The 20,332-nt window shown below is 33.5% G+C and overlaps 1 protein-coding gene across 3 annotated transcripts in view; it reads left to right on the top strand.

Annotated features, from left to right (window-relative positions):
- Nucleotides 1-20,332, top strand: part of CSMD3 (CUB and Sushi multiple domains 3) — a 1,164,849-nt gene that overhangs the window by 800,955 nt on the left and 343,562 nt on the right. For all 3 annotated transcript variants that reach the window (XM_053559351.1, XM_053559349.1, XM_053559348.1), the window contains one exon: nt 19,887-20,056. In XM_053559351.1, the coding sequence (XP_053415326.1) occupies nt 19,887-20,056 (170 nt within the window). The remainder of the gene's footprint in view (nt 1-19,886; nt 20,057-20,332) is intronic.

Raw genomic sequence — 20,332 nt, 5'->3', positions numbered from 1 at the left:
TAGGATCCCTAGATGTCTGTAGACAGTCCTTTGCTTATAGCCTCAGTAGAGTAGAGTAGTACAGAGCAGAGCACAGCACGGCTGGTGGGGAAGAGGGAGAATAGGACGGGGTGAGGGCAGAGAGATAAGGGGGAGATAGAGTGTTGTCATGTAGGGTTCCGAGGGCGACTGCAAGGATTTTGGTTTTACTCCAAATGAGAAGTGAAGCCATTGAAGGGTACTGAACAAAGGCTCGCCAAACGGGCAAACATATGGGAATCCTAGGATGGATGTTTTTAAAGTATCATTCAGGCTCTGAGATGTGAATAAACTCTCAAGAGCAAAAATGAACATGGAGTGGTGAGTTTAGTAGTAAAATTGCAGGAATTAAGGCGTTCCGGTTGCACTGGTTTCCTTGCTGTTTTCCCCACTTTATGAAGCACATTTTCACCTGTATCACCTGCTATGCCCTCTCGCTGCGATACTATTTATTACCTGAATACCTGCATACTTATACCCCTAGATCCTTCACATCTCCATCAGATTTGACTTCTCAGTGAATATTCTCTCAGTACTTTCTACTCTCTTTCCCTCATTTTCCTCTTAGCACTTATGACCATTGGGCCTATTATTTAATCCACGTATTTTTCTATGCTTATTGCTTGCACGTCTCTCCCCTCAGGAGAATATTCTTGTCACACTTTTTATTTTTTTTAATTTTTAATATTTTTATTGTTTGGGATTCATTTAGGGTACAAAGATTACCCTGCTTTTTTGTTAGGTAAAGCCCTTTTTATAATTGTGACCCCCTCCAAGAGAAGTGCCGTACACTGTGACTCCGCCATCCCCTCTCCACCCTTGTACGCTCCCTCATTCCCCTGCTCCCCCGTCTTGAATTAATTTGAGTTTTTCTCTTATGAGAGTATGTATTAGATCATCTACTGGCTTCAGATTAGGACTGAGTACATTCAGTTCTTGCTTCTCCATTCTTGTGATGCTTTACAAAAAAGAATGTGTTCCAACTTTATCCAGGTTAATACAAAACATGTAAAAGTCTCCATTGTTTTTAATGATAATAATATTCCATTGTATACATACACCACAGCTTGTTAATCCATTCCTGGTTTGGTGAGTATTTCAGTTGTTTCCACATTTTGGCAATTGTAAATTGAGCTGCAATAAACAATCCTAGTGCAAATGTCTTTATGATAAAATGATTTTTTTTTTCTTCTGGGTAGATGCCTAGTAATGGGATTGCAGGATGAAATGGGAGGTCTAATTTGAGTTCTTTGAGGACTCTCCATACTTCCTTTCAAAAAGGTTGTATTAGTTTGCAGTCCCACCAGCAGTATAAAAGTGTTCCCTTCTCTCCACATCCACGCCAGCATCTGCAGCTTTTTTTTTTTGTAGCTCTTCAGAACAGCAAATAGTGTTTGCTACATAGTAGATGTTTAATAAACATTGATATGAAAGAATGAATGTCACCTATAATCACTACGTAGTGCTTCTCATGCAAAGCATTTTGCTCCAAAGTATAGCCAATTTTTGCAATAAAAAAGGGAGAGATGGCCATATGGCATTCCCAAATAAACATAGTTTGCAACCAATTTGATTCACATTTTTTAAACTATGGAGTATTTACATAAATTAAAAATATGTATATAAAATGAAATTTTACCAATATTTCAATTAGTAAGCTATTTTAAATTGGTATGATTTGAAGTTAATATAAAATGAAACTCCACATATGTGATTTATCACAAGAAGCCAATTTTTCTCTTCAATGTTTTCTTTATAGAGCACTTTTTCTATAAAGTAATTTAAGCAAGTAAGCAAACCAACAAAATAAGACCAAAAACCTCTATTATAATAATAAGGAAGAAAATAGCAGCAGAAAAAGAAAGACAGAGCATAGCAAACATTGATAAAAGAAAAGAAAAAATAACAACAATTTTAGATAACAATATGTTAAAAGAACCCTCAACCCACTTGTTTAGCATCCATTTTCTTCTCACTAACACATGGACTTTCTTCTTTTAAAGATTAAATCTGAAAAATGTTGGTAATTTTACAAACATGTCTAAAAATATCACTGTATGTTTTTTCTTCTTTTATAAGTGTCTTTGGAAGAACACCATTGCTCAGTGCTTGTCATAGTTTATCTGCTCTAGCACCGTTAGTGTGCCTATGGAGAAATCACGATGGCTCCCTGCACTCTCCAACTGGTCCTGTAATTTATAATCTGGCATGTTGTCCCATACTGTAATCTCTTCCCTAAATTCTTTGGATTCATTAGTCGCAATACATTAGGATACGAGACAGAGAAGTACAACCACAATATAAGCTGAAAAGTCCTGAAAGAATATTCACCCCCATCTGCTCTTGCTGCCGTGACGACCAAGGCGAGGAATAGTTTCTTACTGACTTCTGCACAGGTCTTAGGTCACCTAAACTAAAAAGTCAGTGTTTACGCCTCTTATGCCTGGATGATAATTCCTCTTAGGGACCTAAGAAACATAATGAAATATTTTTTAGGAAAATCGAAGACAGTGTTGAATAATTTTGGGATATTATGCTGTATGCCTTTAAGACCTGATTAGATTTCTCTTTCTCTGGGGACTTTCCTCAACTTCAGCAGGCAAAACTGCTTTTTCCATTAACAATGTTCCCACCAAACTTGTTCATATTTGTTTTTATAGCACTTTAGCACATCATATATCAGTTTAATATTTAATCTATTTGTTTATTTCACTCTTCTTTACTCCCAGCAAATGGCAGAGTGCGTGCTTTGTTCTAGAGTTTCTATTAATTTATCACTGGTTTAAAATACAACATTTTAATTCAGGGTCCTATATGTTAGATATTTAGATGTGAAAATTGGATTTATTTTGTTTTAAATTGTGCATTTTGTATGCAGACATGTAGTCAAATGGACAAAAAAGGCATATTCTGAATTTAATTTCATCAGCTACAATTCATATTGGGGATATAAAATGAGTCAACGCGTGCTGCTACCAGCAATGAATCCTTGTACCAGTGACTCAGATCTAGTTTTAATGGCAGAGCCATCTCAGCAGCCAATAACTAGTCTATTGTGGATCATATCCTGGACCAAAACACTCAGCTAGCACTACCAGGGCTTAGCTATCATACTTCTCATAAATTAAATTATTTTTAAATTTCTGGATTTTTTATTTTAGAAATCCTAAGTGCCCATTGAAATTTAGACTATTCTTCTCCAAAGGCATTTTTTTTTCTCTATCTCCTTTGGTATTAATATGATGAATGCAATAACTGATTAGCAAAATTAAAGTAGCAAAACCCAAGATGACTTATTTCCTTCAATTAATTTGGTACATGACAGGAAATATAAATATTCCCTGTGATTTCTATAAGGAATGCTTTGGGGAAGATATTAAACAACTAGAATATGTTCGCACTGCCATGGATATGGTCTCGGTCTGGGACTCCAGCTCCTAATGTTTGTATTCAGGGATGCAAAGTCAGAAATTTTCTGCATTGTGAGTAACACTTCTCAGTCAGTGCATCTACATGAAACATGAAAAGTTGAGCTAAAATTTTCCCCTTTGAAGACTTATGGAGAAATGATTAAATTATTCACATGTTGATTTTATTTCCTTTCCATATTATTAGTTTACATAAAAATTCAGTGCCTAATAAATCCTCTAAAATCTCAACACCTCATCTAAAATGTCACATTTTTCAAGAGTTAGTTATAGTTTGCTTTACAGATTAAAAGTGTAGTTATGATTATTAAGTACTTCACGTGATGGATTCAATACAGCTTGAGGACATAGAAGATGAAAACACAAAGCTTCTCCATGAATTGAAATAGTGATATTTAATACATTGACCAAAGAGAAGTTCATCACCGCAGACTCAGTATACTATACTCTCAGGGCATGAAGTCCCCTCCCTTCAGCTTCCAGAGAGGTACTAAAAGATGGACATCAGATGGTGCTTACTCATAAAGCATCAGTCAGAGCTAGGGGCCTTCCTCTTTGTTTTCTGTTTGTCTGTTTTTTTGTTTTGTTTTGTTTGTTGTTGCTTTGAGGAGGTTTGGAAGAGAGGCATCTCTTTTATTATTTCTGCAAAACTTGCAACTCATTTGTCAAAATGGCAAAATTATAAACAACTCTTTGGTCACCTGTTTATAATTTAATCAGATTATATACGATTCTTTTTTTATAACCAGTAAAAGGGGACAAAGTGGTGAAATCAGCAATATTTGAATGCAACAGCTGAGGAAGTCTTACTTTGGCCCCTGCCATTTCAAACCTGATAATGGGAATAAGGGAAACATCAGAGGGTTGAGATTATACATGTTATAGAAAGGACAGAGACTTAGAGACCAACGTATTTCTTTAGTTTTTGCTGAGGCTCCTTAACATTGTTTCTTTTTTAAATTTCAACTTTATTGAGATATAATTGAAAATGAAAAATGACATGTATTCAAAATGTCTGTGATATTTTGATATACACGCACATTGTGAAATGATCGTCACAGTTATGTCATCAACATATTCATCAGCTCACATCATTACATTTTGTGGGTTATGAGAATATGTAAGACCTACTCTCAGACAATTTTAAGCATATAATACAGTATTGTGAACTGTATCATCACCATGCTGTGCATCAGTTTTCTAAACATTATTTATCCTAAAACTGTAAATTTGTACACATTGACTTGGCATCTCCCTGTGTTTCCTACCTCTCATTCCTGGTAACCAAATTTCAGGTTTCTGTTTCTATGAGTTACACTTTTTAAATCCCACTTAGAAATGAGATCAAGCAGTGTTTTTCTTTTTGTGACTGGCTTATTTCACTTTACATAGTATCTTCAGGTTCGTCCTTGTTCAAGTTGCAGGATTTTCTTCTTTGGGGGGCTGAATAATTTTCTATATGAATAACATTACTTATATATCTCACATATATATAAAATAACATTTCCTTTTCCATTCATTTCCATTCTCTATTAAGTTATATAATTTTCTTCTGTATTTTTGGATATTAACCCTTTATCAGATATATGGTCTGCAAGTATTTTCTCCCATTCCATGGAATGCCTTTTCATTTTGTAGATCATTTTCTTTGCTGTATAGAACTTTTTAGTAGTACCACTTGTTTATTGTTGCTTTTGTTGCCTGTGCTTTCACTTTTATATATATATAAAAAATCATTCCTGAGATGAATGTTATGAAACAGTTTCTCTGTATTTTTCTGTTAGGAGTTTTAAGGTTTCAGGTCTTGTGTTTAAGCCTTTAATCTGTTTTGAGTTGATTTTGTGTATATGTAAGAAAAGTATCCCATTTTCAGGTTTTTTTTTTTTTTTTTTTTTTTGTAGAGACAGAGTCTCACTATATGGCCCTCGGTAGAGTGCCGTGGCGTCACACGGATGTTCAGTTTTTCTCTCTATTTATTAAAGATACCTTCCTTTCTCCATTGTATATTCTTCAAGCCCTTGTTAAAGATTAGTTGACCATATATATATATATATTTTTGGGGGGCGGGGGAGTGGCTTTCTATTCTGTTTAATTGTTCTAGATGTCTGCTTTTATATCACTACCATACAGTTTTGATTACTATTTTTTGTAATATAATTTGAAATCAGGAAGTATTATCCCTCCAGCTTCATTTTTGCTCAAGATTCCTTCAACTATTTAGGGTCTTTGGTGGCTCCATAAGAATTTTAGGATTGCTTTTCTATTTCTGTGAAAAATGCCATTGAAATTTTGATATGGGTGAATTGAATCTGTATATTACTTTAGGAAGTATGGATGTTTTAACAATATTAATTCCTTTAATCTGCCTTTAATCCATACACTTAGAGTATCTTTTAATTTATTTGTGACTTTGTTTTCTTTTATCAGAGTACCTTCCATCTTGCTTAAACTTACACTTAAATATTTTATTCTTTTTGATGCTGTTGTAAACAGGGTTGTCTTCTTACCATTGTTGGTGCATCAAACACAACTGATTTTTGTTTTTTAATTTTATACTCTGTAGATTTACTGAATTTATTTAGGTTCTAACAGATTTTTTTGATAGCATTTTCAGAGTTTTCTATGTATAAGAGCATGTCATCTACAAACAGACTATTAAGCTCCTTTCTTTCTGATGAACTGGGTTTTATTTCTTTCTTTTGCCTAATAGTTCTGGTTAGGACACCCAGTGCTATGTTGAATGGAAGTGGTGAGAGAAGCCATCCTTATTTTGTGCCAGATCTTAGGGGAAAAGTTTTCAACTTGTTAATGTTGGATGTGAGCTGTGGCTTGTAATATATGGCCTTTACTGTGTTGAGGTATATTCCTAATTTATTGAGCATTTTTGTTACCAAAGAATCTGGAATTTTGTCACATGCCATTTCAGCCTCTATTGAAATAATCACATTATTTTGTCTTTTGTTCTGTTAATGTAATATATCACATTTATTGACTCATATGTGGTAAACATTCTTGTATCCTGGCGATAAATCCAACTTGATTACAGTTGGATTACGACGTTGTTGAATTTGGGTTGGTAAACTTTTGTTGAGGATTTTTTAATCTATGTTCATCAGGGATATTTACTTGTAATTTTCTTTTTCGTGTCCTTGTGTGGCTTTGGAAATGAGTTTGAATGTGTATCTTCTCCATCAGTTTTTCAGAAATGTTTGAAAAGGATTGGTATTAATTCTTCTTTAAATATTTGAAAAAAATTCAGTTGTAAAGCCACCAGATCCTGAGGTTTTATCTCATGGGAAATTTTTAATTACTGATACAAACTCCTAACTTGTTATTGTTCTCTTCAGATTTATATTTCTTCATAATTTCATCATGGTAGGTTGTATATTTCTAGGAATGTATCCATTTCTTCTAGGTCATCCAATTTGCTATATTTGCTATTGTAGTCCTATGATCCTGTGTACTTTTGAGCTGTTAGTTGTGATGCCTCTTCTCTAATTTATGATTTTATTTATTCAAGGCTTCTTTTTTCTCTTAGTATAGCCAGCTAAATGTCAGTTTTGTTTATCTTTTCTATTGTTTATCTTTATCTCTTGTTTTTCTACTCTCTATCTTATTCATTTCTGCTCTAATTTTTGACAGTTCTTCCTTCTCCTAACTTTGAGCTAACTTATTTTCTTTTTTTGTAGTGGCTTGGGGTGTAAAATTAGATTATTTGGAATCTTTGTTTTTTCTTCACATCAATATCAATCATTAAAAATTGTCTCTTGGACTGTGCTACATCCTTTAAATTGCAGTATGTTGTGTTTCCTTTTCTGTTAATCTCAAGATAAATTTTAATTTCTCTTTTGAATTCTTCTTTGACCCATTCATTGATTTGATTTCTTATAAACATGTTAGTTAATTTCCATGTACCATTTTCTTCCTGTTATTGATTTCTACTTTCATATAACTGTGGTCAGAAAAGACCCTTGATATGATTTTCTTTTTAATTTGTTAAAAGTTGTTTTGTGTGCTTACATATGATCTGTTCTAGAGAATATTCCACATGCCCTGGAGAAGAATTTGTATTCTGCTGCTGTGGATAGAAGGTTCTGTTTGTTGGCTCCATTTGCTCTATAGTGTAATTCAAGTTCTGTGTTTCCATATTTATTTTCCTTTGTTTGTTCAGTGATTCTGCAGGTAAGAGGTCTTGTACATCTCATAGGTGAGCTCCTGATGGAGGCAGAGCAGCAGTTAGTGAGTTCCATAGCCTCCCTTCCCTGCTCCCAGGCTTTCCCAATAACTCAGCATTGCCAACCACTTCAGTATTCAACAAGAGAGAAGTGGTCTGTTAGGCAGTGTCCTGCGTGGCTGGGGGAGTTAGGTGCTCACACACTATTCTTTTACTTTCCATATGGGAGAAATCATAGGCTGAGGGGCTTCTCTTGGCACTGAGCTGTACCATCCTGGGACAGATGAAGTGAAAGAAGTGAAACTGTCCTTTTAATCCTCTTCTGTGCATCAATTTTTGGATTTTATAATGCAAGGACGTGTTGAAACCTCTCCACTGGACTCTTGGACTCCCTTAAGGAAACTTTCATTTGTATAAACACTTGTCTATATTCACACTTCTTCAGAAGATGATGGTAGAAAGCCTCTATTCTGGGTCCTGCCCATACAATAAGCTACAGTGTTACTTTAAATGTGAAATACAGAGTCATGTGTCAGTATATAAAGGTCAAACCTTACTAGACCTAAAGGCAATATTGACAGATCATGCTAGAAATTATTTGTGATAAATGGTAAACTTATTTATGATTAATTATATTTATGTGAGGTAAACTTTGAAAACAGTTCTTAAGGACTTCTGGGCTTTTGAATATTCACTGAAAAAAAAATGTGATAAAACCTCCCTTGCTTCTATATTCTTACACTGAAAGGACTTATTTATTTAACTGAAAATTTACATATGATAGTTTGAAAAAGTTAAATAATGTTGGTTTTGGAGAGTGTAAGTGGGAATAAATGATGATGGTCTTTAACTGAACAAAAGAACAAATAGTACTATATGCAATGAAACATGAGTCAATATAAAGTGACTAGATTTACATACTGCAAATTTTATTTCCCATAAAGTAACCTTTAACCTATTTTTTGTTTGTTTATTACCAATCCCTTAATGTAACCAAAACTTTCCTTACGCCTTCATTGTACTGTAAACTTCTCTCTTTAAATGTGCTCTTTTATATGCTTTCAAAGTTTTGTTTACTATAAAATTTGGATCATTTAATTGGCTAGTAGATAATCTTGATGTCACAAAAATCAGGATAATATTTAAGAATGTGTTTGGCCTTTTTTGCTTTCTTATCTTTTTATTTAAAAATTTTAGAAAGTCAGTGCTCACTCCCATAGAGGAAAATGCACAGAGAAGCAACTGTCTACTCCTATCTACGTCTCTTCTTCCCATCTCATTATTTTTTAAGTTTATGCTTAATCTCAGACCTTTCAATCAATGAATAAGAGACATGTTTTCAGCATCCCTTATATCTATGGTGTGATTTTAAGTATTTAATCAACCCATTGCAGAGAGCAGATTTCCATGGTGCCAAAACTGTTACACACTAGGAAAGTATGCTGTATTAAAATAGTTATTGCACCAACTAAAATAAAAAGTTACTTCCATCTTTCCTTTTTTTCTTAACACTAGGAATGTTAATATTCTTAAATAGAATTGTCTTTTTTCTACCTGAATCCTTCTTTCTTCTTAAGTACATCAGAATTACACCCATTCTTCAAAGTGTAGCCAAAACACTACCTTCACAATTGAGCATTCTCTGACATTTTTATAGAAGCAATCTCTCTCTCCTGAAATCTGGAAACAGATTTCTTCTCTTACACTTTTTGCTTTGTAGCACAGCAGTATATGTTAGTTCCTACCTTCTTTTTGAAAAGTAAATTCCTTCATTGTGTGGTTCCATCTTATTCATCGCTGAATGGAAATATTATATAGGAATTAAGTGTCTGTGGTCTGGAGATAGACATATTTATGTTTAAAGTTTACCTAAATTTTATAAGATCATAAGATTAAGATCATGTAGCTTATTCAGCAACTTCCATCTTCATCTTTAGAAACATGTACTTTCTTCACTGACAAGTCGATATAAAATTCTTAGAATGGTAAGCACTTAAATATTTTTAGCTATTGTTATTTCTTATATCACTTCCAGATAATAGAGTGCATATCATATGCAGAGCAATTAAATTCGACTAGATAAATGAAGTACATTTTGTTCTCTTTCTTTACAAGTACTACTTTTTGTACTGTTATTCTAAGAATGATTAATCTCTCCATTTTTTGTAGTATCCCTATCTCCTTATTATCGAGATAACAGTATTCATTGGGCTTTCACAGGGCTTAGGAAAGTATATTAGAATTTTGAGACGGGGAATATTATGAAACGTTGCCTTACTTACCACTGTAATTTGGTTTTATCATCTCACTAGAAAACATGAAATAACATTATTGTATAAATTATTACTTTCTCTTTGCATCATAACAATTTATAAGATGTATTTAAAGAGATAGGAATATTTGGTTATAAGCATTTTTGATACACACTAATAATTATTATATTATAATTCTTACTAGGTGAAATAAATAAGATAGTAAAAAGGGAAACATATGCTCTAAAGGTCTTGTCATTATAAATCAATAACAATCTCAGCCCAATATGCCATTCAAAAAATGAGAGCAAAATATTATGAGCACAATGATCCTATTTTTTCACGGAATTATAAATAAAGAACCAGTTATCTGAACACTAATGCAGAATTTGTTGTTACTTTCTTATAGCATTAGTTTCTTATGTATGGCATTCCATAGTAGTAATCATAGTGCATGTGGAATTTAAACCCATGTTTTCACATATCACACTTACAAATCATACATGTTTTCTTTAGTGAGCTCCTTATTATACTTTCCTATATCTTCCTCCTCCTTCACCTTAGTTCAAGCTCTCACTCTTTCCTGTTTGAAGCACTATAATAATCTCTAAGTTTTCACCTTCTTGTAACCCAAGACTACAATCCATTCCCCACTGAGCTGCCCTAAAGGGTTTCTCAAAGCTGATCATGTTTTAAAAACTCTACCACAAATGTCCATTGCTTACAGGATAAAGTCCAAACGTCTTAAGATGGCACATAAGCTGCTGGTTTTCCTAACCATGCCAAATTTACCTGTTTATGCATTTATTCAAGCAGTTTCCACTGCCTGGAAATCTCTTCTTTGTACATTTAAATTGCCTTTTGTACCATTTTTGAAATCCAAATCAAGGGTAACATAGCAAATGAAGTTTTTCTTATATAATCCTTTACACAAGTAATACTAATAGATTCGTATATTCTCATTAATGAAATAAGGAAATTAAATACCTCACTACCCTCTAGTTTCTACCCTCTTGTAACTATCTAAGTATTATTGAAATACCTGTTTGAGAAAATAAAATATTTTTGATGGAAATTTTCTGATGAACAAAATGGTCTTAGTACAGCCAACTTGAGAAGGCATAATATAAATGCCAAGAAAAAAGTTATTAACATATTTTACCATATTTCACAATTTTTCAGATGTGTTTTTAAAAAATTTTAACAACTTGGATGGTGCCTGTGGCTCAGTGAGGAGGGCGCCGGCCCCATATACTGAGGGTGATGGGTTCAAACTCGGCCCCGGCCAAACTGCAACAACAACAAAAAAAAGGCTGGGCATTGTGGTGGGCGCCTATAGTCCCAGCTACTGGGAGGCTGAGGCAAGAGAATCGCCTAAGCCCAAAAGCTGTGAGCTGTGACGCTACAGCACTCTACAGAGGGCAATGGACTGAAACTCCGTCTCTAAAAAAATAATAGTAATAAAAAATTAAAAATTTTAACAACTATGAAATTGACATAATTGACACAATCGAGGACAATCACAGTTTATTAGCAGGATTTCTGCTTCTTTAGAGACACATAAGATAAAGATGCTTTTTACAACCAAATGTGTCTGAATTTAATAAAATACAGTAGAAATAATATTAAGAATTTAGTTCAAGTAGGTGATAAAAAATTTTTTTAAATGAATTCACATTCAAAAAAGAAAGATTTGAATTAAATTTGGTCTCTGCATTCTCCTCTATGAGCAAAACCATACATCATCATTATTTTTCCTCTGGTGATAATTAAACATATGGAAAACACATTTCTGCTTAATGCTATACCTTATTGACTTAGCATACTATATGGTTATGTTTGAAAACTTTCAATATTTGTTGAATAAATCAAGTTTATTTTAACTACTTTTGCAAAATAGCTTTAAAATAACCTGTGGTGGTATCAAAATAGCGTAAGGAAACAGATGCAGTTGCAATGCAAATTTTAAAAAATCACTTCAAACTTCACTGATCATAGACATTTTTCAAATTTCCCAGCCAAATTATTGAAATGCATTTGACAGGTTTATCTGAAAATATACAACCATATGCACATAATAGATGCTACGAGATTTGTTTGTCCCAGTAATGGAGATTAATGATACATGGGCTTGCCTGTTTTTCACTAAGTTTGAAAAAAAAAGAAATTCAATAGGTGTTCCTGCTCTAGTGAATTCTTCACTGTACCAGTGAGTCTTATCACCAGATTCCAGTACACATCTCTTTCCTCCTCCAATACAGTTAATTCACATTTATCATCATATTATTTTCATATTAAGCAAAGAAATTTATATTGGTAATTTGATAGATTTTTTAATCTGTATGCTAAAATAAAAATTATTTTATACAAATAGAATTTTTCACAGAAATCATCAACATATATAGTGTATAAGTAGAAATTACATAGACTATATTTATATTATTTATTACAATTTACATATATTACATATAGGAGCATTAAAGCCTCATTTCCAAAAAAATATTTTCTTAAATCTCTGCTAAATCATGTAATGTTTTCATATTATTAATTCTCATTATTTAAAGATAACCCTCCCTACAGATCAGATTAGAAAGATGAGATATTATCACCTCTTAACAGCTTTTACATTGATTATTTTGTAAGAAATCCCTATCATCAAATTAAGGGCTTCTGAGTTAGTGACATCAGCTATCGAGTACAAAAAATTCACTCTAGACTGAAAATATAAAGGCAACAGGCCCTCTACACTTATATGAAAATAGAGTGCTTAATTCTTACCCCGTTGCTAGTGTGCATAACTCACTTTCAGAAAACATTGCCACTCCTGACCCTGAACGATAGTTTTCTGACCCCAGATCTCAAAGAAATTTTATGAATGTAGCTCAATATGTATTCTTCATATTCTACAACCAACCATCCTAAAGTCCTCCAACACAAAAACAATAAACTTCTCACACGTAGTGCTATCTCCACCCATGCACAGCTATGACAAAATATTTTTTCCTACTACACCAGGTAAACATCTTAAAGAGATCTTGCTTAAGCTTCCCCAAATAAATATTTTCCCATACTGGGTCTTTTGGTTCCCAGAACTCGTCATGACCCCTCCCAATAATGTTTTTAAAAATGTTTCTTCTCTAAGTATAAGATCATGTGGTCAGCAAGGAGGGAGAATTTGACCTCCTCTGCTCCCATTTGGATTCCCACAAGACTCCTAGCAGTCATCGAAAAACACAGCAATGTTTCAGGATATAAAATCAATGTCCACAAGTCAGTAGCCTTTGTATACACCAATAATAGTCAAGATGAGAAGCTAATTAAGGACACAACTCCCTTCACCATAGTTTCAAAGAAATTGAAATACCTAGGAATATACCTAATGAAGGAGGTGAAAGACCTCTATAAGGAAAATTATGAAATTCTCAGAAAGTAAATAGCAGAGGATATTAACAAATGGAAGAACATACCATGCTCATGGATGGGAAGAATCAACATTGTTAAAATGTCTATACTTCCCAAAGCAATCTACCTATTCAATGCTATTCCTACTAAAATACCAACATTGTACTTTCAAGATTTTGAATAAATGATTCTGCATTTTGTATGGAACCAGAAAAAAAAAACCGTATAGCTAAGGCTGTTCTTAGTAGTAAAAATAAAGGTGGGGGGAATCACCATACCAGATTTTAGGCTGTACTACAAAGCCATAGTGGTCAAGCCAGCATGGTACTGGCACAAAAATAGAGACATGGACACTTGGAATCAAATAGAAAACCAGGAAATGAAACTAACATCTTACAACCACCTAATTTTTGATAAACCAAACAAGAATATACCTTGGGGGAAAGACTCTCTATTCAATAAATAGTGTTGGGAGAACTGAATATCCACGTGTAAAAGACTGAAACTGGACCCACACCTTTCTCCACTCACAAAAATTGATTCAAGATGGATAAATGATTTAAATTTAAGGCATGAAACAATAAAAATCCTCAAAGAAAGCATAGGAAAAAACTGGAAGATATTGGCCTGGGGAAAGACTTCATGAAGAAGACTACCATGGCAATTGCAACAACAAAAATAAACAAATGGGTCTTCATTAAACTGAAAAACTTCTGTACAGCTAAGAAGACAGCAACCAAAGCAAATAGACAACCTACACAATGAGAAAGGATATTTGCATATTTTGAATCAGACAAAAGCTTGATAACTAGGATCTATAAAGAACTCAAATTAATCCACGTGAAAAAAGCCAACAATCCCATATATCAATGGGCAAGAGACATGAATAGAACCTTCTCTAAAGAAGACAGACGAATGGCTAAAAACATATGAAAAAATGTTCATCATCCCTATCTATTAGAGAAATGCAAATCAAAACAACCCTGAGATACCATCTAACCCCAGCGAGAATGGCCCACATCACAAAATCTCAAAACTGCAGATGCTGGCGTGGATGTGGAGAGAAGGGAACACTTTTACACTGCTGGTGGGACTGCAAACTAGTTCAATCTTTTTGGAAGGAAGTATGGAGAACCCTCAAAGCACTCAAGCTAGACCTCCCATTTGATCCTGCAATCCCATTACTGGGCATCTACTCAGAAGGAAAAAAATCCTTTTATCATAAGGACACTTGTACTAGACTGTTTATTGCAGCTCAATTTACAATCACCAAAATGTGGAAACAGCCTAAATGTCCACCAACCCAGGAATGGATTAACAAGCTGTGGTATATGTATACCATGGAATACTATTCAGCCATTAAAAAAAATGGAGACTTTACATCCTTCGTATTAATCTGGATGGAAGTGGAAGACATTATTCTTAGTAAAGCATCACAAGAATGGATAAGTATGAATCCTATGTACTCAATTTTGATATGAGGACAATTAATGACAATTAAGGTCATGGTGGGGGGGGAAGGGGAGAATAGAGAGAGAAAGAAGGAGGGAGGGGTAGGAGAAAGGGAGAGCAGAGAGAGGGAAGGAGGGAGGGGGTTGGAGCCTTGGTGTGTGCCACACCTTCTGGGGTCAAGACAGGATTGCAATAGGGACTTTTCCTAACAATTGCAATCAGTGTAACCTGGCTTATTGTACCCTCAATGAATCCCCAACAATAAAAAAAAAAAAAAGCAATGTTTTTTCTGTTTGGAATATTCTTTACACCCACCTGCAATCTCCTCTCATTTTTAATTTAGTCATCCATTTTCCAGAGACTCTTTCCTGACTAGTCAAGAAGTTATATGTTTTCTTATACTATGTTTATTTGAATAGTTATGTGGTAAATATCTGTGTTTTCCACTGGATAAGTTCTATGAGAATTTTAACTGCTCCCTATGCCCCGTACTATAATGTATATTGAATAAATATCTGTCATATCAGGCTATCAGTTTGATTTTTCCAATGAGAGCATTTTGTTATCTGCCTCTAACCCCCACCAAATAGCTTTAGGATACATGCTTAGCCAAGGTACCTTGCTTAACAAATAAATTGTTTATATTAGAATAAGCTTATAGCTTTATTTTCATTGTGACAAAATTTTCACATACATGTGTGTTATCATCTATGCTATTCTTTACAGCACCTGACTGAAAACCTTGACATTGCTGTGATCTAGTGAGTCACAGACTTGCGACTACTTACTGATAGTTGTGAACATATCATCCACTGTGTCACTATGTCTGGGAGGTAACTTTTTGAACTTCTTTTGCCAGTTGGATTTCCTGGACTTCCTTTACTTGAACTCCTCTGTCCCATGTATTTGAATTTTGTTTGTAACCTTATATTCCTAGGATCAACTAACCATCCTTTTCCTCAGTTGGAGTTAGCCGTTCTGCCTGTAGTTCTTTTTCTCAGTTAACTTGAACATCTTAAGAAGTTTTGTCACAGTTTGCCAATACTTCTACCTTCTCATTTCTAAATACTCTTTGTCAAAATTCGCTGTACTGTTCATGTCATATGTGATGAAAATCTCAAAGTTATGTCCTTTTTTCTGGGCACTCATGAGCATGCAGCCATGACTACTATTTGTGAGAATTATCCCTGATACTTTAGCATGACCCCGTTTAATTTATTTCATACATCCATCATAGCCACCTACTGCTGGAAAGAACTGTAGCATTTTAATTCTTTATCAAGTAATTTTCTTCTTTGTAGTCCTTTATTTTTTACTTTTTCACATCCCTTGGGACCAGAGGTGCTTATGTACAGAGAACACAGCATGTTCAGAGGCTTAGAGTGTGAAACTGTGGCTAAGGACCATCGTTCAGTTAGCCAAATTATTTTCCATGTGAGAAAACATAGTTGGAAAGGGAGAACGTTTTATTGAAATGCTTATTGGAAAAATGAACTCAGGGTCATACTGTAATTGGGTGTGTATGACATTCTCTGGACTTTGAGCTGCATATAGGAGACATATTTTAAGCAGAAAGAGTAAATTAAAATTTGAATTTGAAAAATATCATTGTATAAGTTTATTGCCTGATTTGGGGCAATGATCAGAATGTGTAAAGTTTATTGTTAATTTCAACATTAGGCTTAGCTCAAATCCACTTGGCAAACAAGACTGCTACAGCTAAAGTGCTGAAAGAAAACTTGTACCACACAAATGTTAGTCCAAATTTGAGTACTGAAAGTCAAGGCTTGGTATATTTTAAATTCAAAAAAGTCTTTTAAAATCAAAGACTAGTTTCCAGGAAAAATTAATTCGTTACTGGGTAGCTAGCTCCTGGAGTTTGGTAATGTAGTTAAATATTTTCCCCCTTAACCTAATCCTAGAAGAACATTTTATTGAAATGCTTATTAGAAAATAAATGTGTTCCATTTTCCTGTGTATTTAAGTAGAACATTCTAACCTGATTTGTATTTTTTATGTTTCAGTATCTTCCCTTGAGATGAGATAATCTTTTTGAACATTTAAAATCATGTATAATAGAATGCATATTTATAAATTATATGTGGGATGAATGCATTCTGACCCTCAATGCACACCCCATCCCACATATAATAATCCTCTTAATTTTAATAGAATATTTTTGAATAGTGTGTGCAGCAAGTAAATTATAAAGGAAAAAAATGGCCTTATGTACTAGTTTACCTGGCCTAGTCTCAATTTACACCTTTCGTCTAGGATAATTATTAACAATGCCTCCTTTCACACTAGGAAAGTATTTTAATCTGAAAGAAAAATTACATGCTCACCTTCTTAACACCATGGGCAATGACAGATGGTTGTAAATCCTAGCTTTAATACACAGTATTCGACTTTAGGAAGAAAACTCACTTTGGTGTCTTCACTTACAGAAAAGTAGAGAAGTTTTACCTTGCACTGTTGTCACAAGGAATAAATGAAGAGTTGACTTCATGAATGCAAAGCCCATGCAGTCACAGAGGGCTCCATGCGAAGAAGTTCCACTACTTGGTTTAATATGATCTTTTGAAATTTCTACTTGTTCAACAAATGCCCACACTTACGCAGTTAGTCCTGACTAAATGAGAAAGGTGCTAATTTAATCCAAATTATCTTTCTTAATTCTTCTATTCTGTATTCAGTCCCGATTTGATTTCACCAAATAGGAAATCATTTATAGCCGTTTTAAACAAAGCAAAATATAGTAAAATATCTAAAAAATTCTTTTTAATATAAAAGACAAATCTCTTTTTAAAATTGTACATTATAAGCCCAGAAATATTTCTGGCAGAAGGCTCTTGCTACCTGTTCAATTGTTGAGAACTTAAATTATTAATACATTTTAAAGAGCATTTGAAGTCACTTATTACTTGGCTTTGTTTTTTGTCTTTTGGGGTTGTGTGTTTTGCATAATTTACTTAAGTTGTTAAAATGATTTTGAGATCATAAAAGATACTCAAAAATTAAGAATAGATTTTCTGGATTTTTACATATAAATGTCTGTCTGTGTCTGTATAGATTTCATTAGATTGGGGACCAGATAGATATTCTCCTGTCTCTGCCTCCCAAGTAGCTGGGACTACAGGCACCCGCCACAACACTCAGCTATTTTTTGGTTGCAGCCATCATTGTTGTTTGGCGGGCCCAGGCTGGATTCGAACCCACCAGCTCAGGTGTATGTGGCTGGCGCCTTAGCAGCTTGAGCCACAGGCGCTGAGCCAAAAGTATTATTTTCATCATAATAACACCAATGAGGTTTAAAGAGAATAAAATAAGTTATCAAATCTATATAACTAGGAAAATATAGAGTTAAATTTTGAAACTAAGACTCTTACTTTTAATATCTGAATTCTTCATTATTGCATTGATATTTTGCAAGCTGTCATCTACTAACATATTTTCGAACTTTCCTGATTTTATAAAACAATTTAAGACTGTTTGCATTCTGTTGTAATAATCTAAATGATAAAAATAAATGTGTGTTCTGGATCATCTGTATGACCTGAATTATATTGGTCTTCATACCCCCACAAGCTTACATAGATTTTAATAAACTAATAGGAAATAAATAGGCAGATTTAAAGATAAATGGTTCCCACTTATTAAAGGATGCCTGGCATCATGTTATGATATACAGATGAAAAGTTTCGGCAGTTCACAGCAGCATACAACCAGGGAAAATTGAGTCATTACACAGCATTGTGTAATTAAAGACCTAGCAAATTCCAAAAGTGTATACTCTAGCAGCTTGTTCCTGATCTACATTGCCAAAGGCTATTTCATTTCAGTAAAACAAAATTTTATGCTACATGGGATACATGTTGCTATTTTTAATTTTATTGTTTTTGTCATTTGTTCCCATATCTGTAAAATTCTTTTGGAATTATAATTGTATACAGCTAGAAGCACAAGGATATACCTATATTTCTTTGAACATGTTTAAGTAACATTTAAATCAAAATAAATCAATCTTAGAAGTCTACGATTATTTTTTACTTTTACTTTAAAAGGAATTTGGAGGAAACCTTCTATTGTGTATTATTCCTCATGTGACTGGTTGACTGTTAGCATCACACCGTTGGTTTTTATTGTTTTTTCACACAATGTGGATATTATACTAACTGCTTCTTCTTACTCCTTTTTATTTCCTCATTAGGCTTTTTTCTTTTGCTTTATTTTTATTGATGTTTAAGCCCTTAAAAGGTAAAGCATTCATTATCCTTCACTTTGTTGTCTGTTTCCTCTGTTCCCATAAATCTTTATTTTTTAAATCTTACTTCTGGAAAATAATGGTGTGCTTTTTTTCTTTTTAGTGAAATCTTTAAACTATAAATATTCCCACCCTATGGTTTGGTAATATGAAGCAAGTTATTAGATAAGATAGAAAACTGAACTCATTGAATTTTGGAAACATATTTAAGAATTATAGGGAGTTCAGTTTGGTTTTGCAATGTCACTATATGCTTTTTATATTGTAATAAATTAAAATTGAACTAAATTTGTTGAGAAATTTTCAATTCTTCCTAAATGATGGAACGCTTCATGAAATTTTAGAAAATTAGTCCAGGAGGGTTAGCAGTACCATGTATTTATTACGAGAATGGCTTTTTTATTATTAAAGTTCTCTCAACATTTAAGAGAATGTTGAGCAAAGAGAGAAAAAGGAATCACAAAAAAGTGTAAGAAAGGATCAGATTAGAATCGGTCAAGAGCAAATTTAAAACATCTTTCCCTTTTATTTATGTTAAAAGAGTTAGATTATAAATTTAAAAGTATCGAACGAATCAAGAGATCCTCAAATTCAAAATACATTAAAATATTTTGCATTCATCTTTTCTCATACTATCCTTTTAACCTGGACAAAAATTACTGAAACTATTGAATATTTCCATTTATATACACAAGTCCTGTCCACAGGCCTTAGTCCTTTCTTCCCATATGTTATTTAAGGAGATAAAAGATCACCTACAACACATAGCCATTCTTTTATTATTTTCCTATTAGGCTCTAGGTAAAATGAAATGCATTACACTTCCATACATGACATTACTTGAAAATGATAATGCTTTCTATTAAACTGTACTCAATATTCTGTTTTACCTGCAGCTGAATGTGGTGCGTCTGCAACAAATAATGAAGGAATTTTGCTCTCTCCAAATTACCCGCTCAACTATGAAAACAACCATGAATGCATTTATAGTATTCAGGTTCAAGCAGGAAAGGGAATCAATATTTCAGCCAGGACATTTCATTTAGCACAAGGAGATGTTCTTAAGGTAGGTGAATTCAGACAAACCTGTATTTTGATCATTTTTAATCATCAAGTATACATTAACAAATAAATATATACACATATGTTTATACGTATATACAATCAACCACAAGTTTATTCTATATCATATACATGTGTCTACAATCAACCACAAGTTTATTCTGCCTTTCATAGACACAAATTATACATCAATTCCCCTTTTCCTACTATTATTTACATTGAAATAAGTTCTGTTTCCAATGTTTATTTATTTTAAAGGGTAAATTTTTATTTTATGATA

This window comes from Nycticebus coucang, chromosome 13, assembly GCF_027406575.1.
Source record: "Nycticebus coucang isolate mNycCou1 chromosome 13, mNycCou1.pri, whole genome shotgun sequence".
Lineage (NCBI taxonomy): Eukaryota > Metazoa > Chordata > Mammalia > Primates > Lorisidae > Nycticebus > Nycticebus coucang.
The sequence above is the reverse complement of the archived record's forward strand: the minus strand, read 5'-3'. Positions and strand labels throughout refer to the sequence as shown.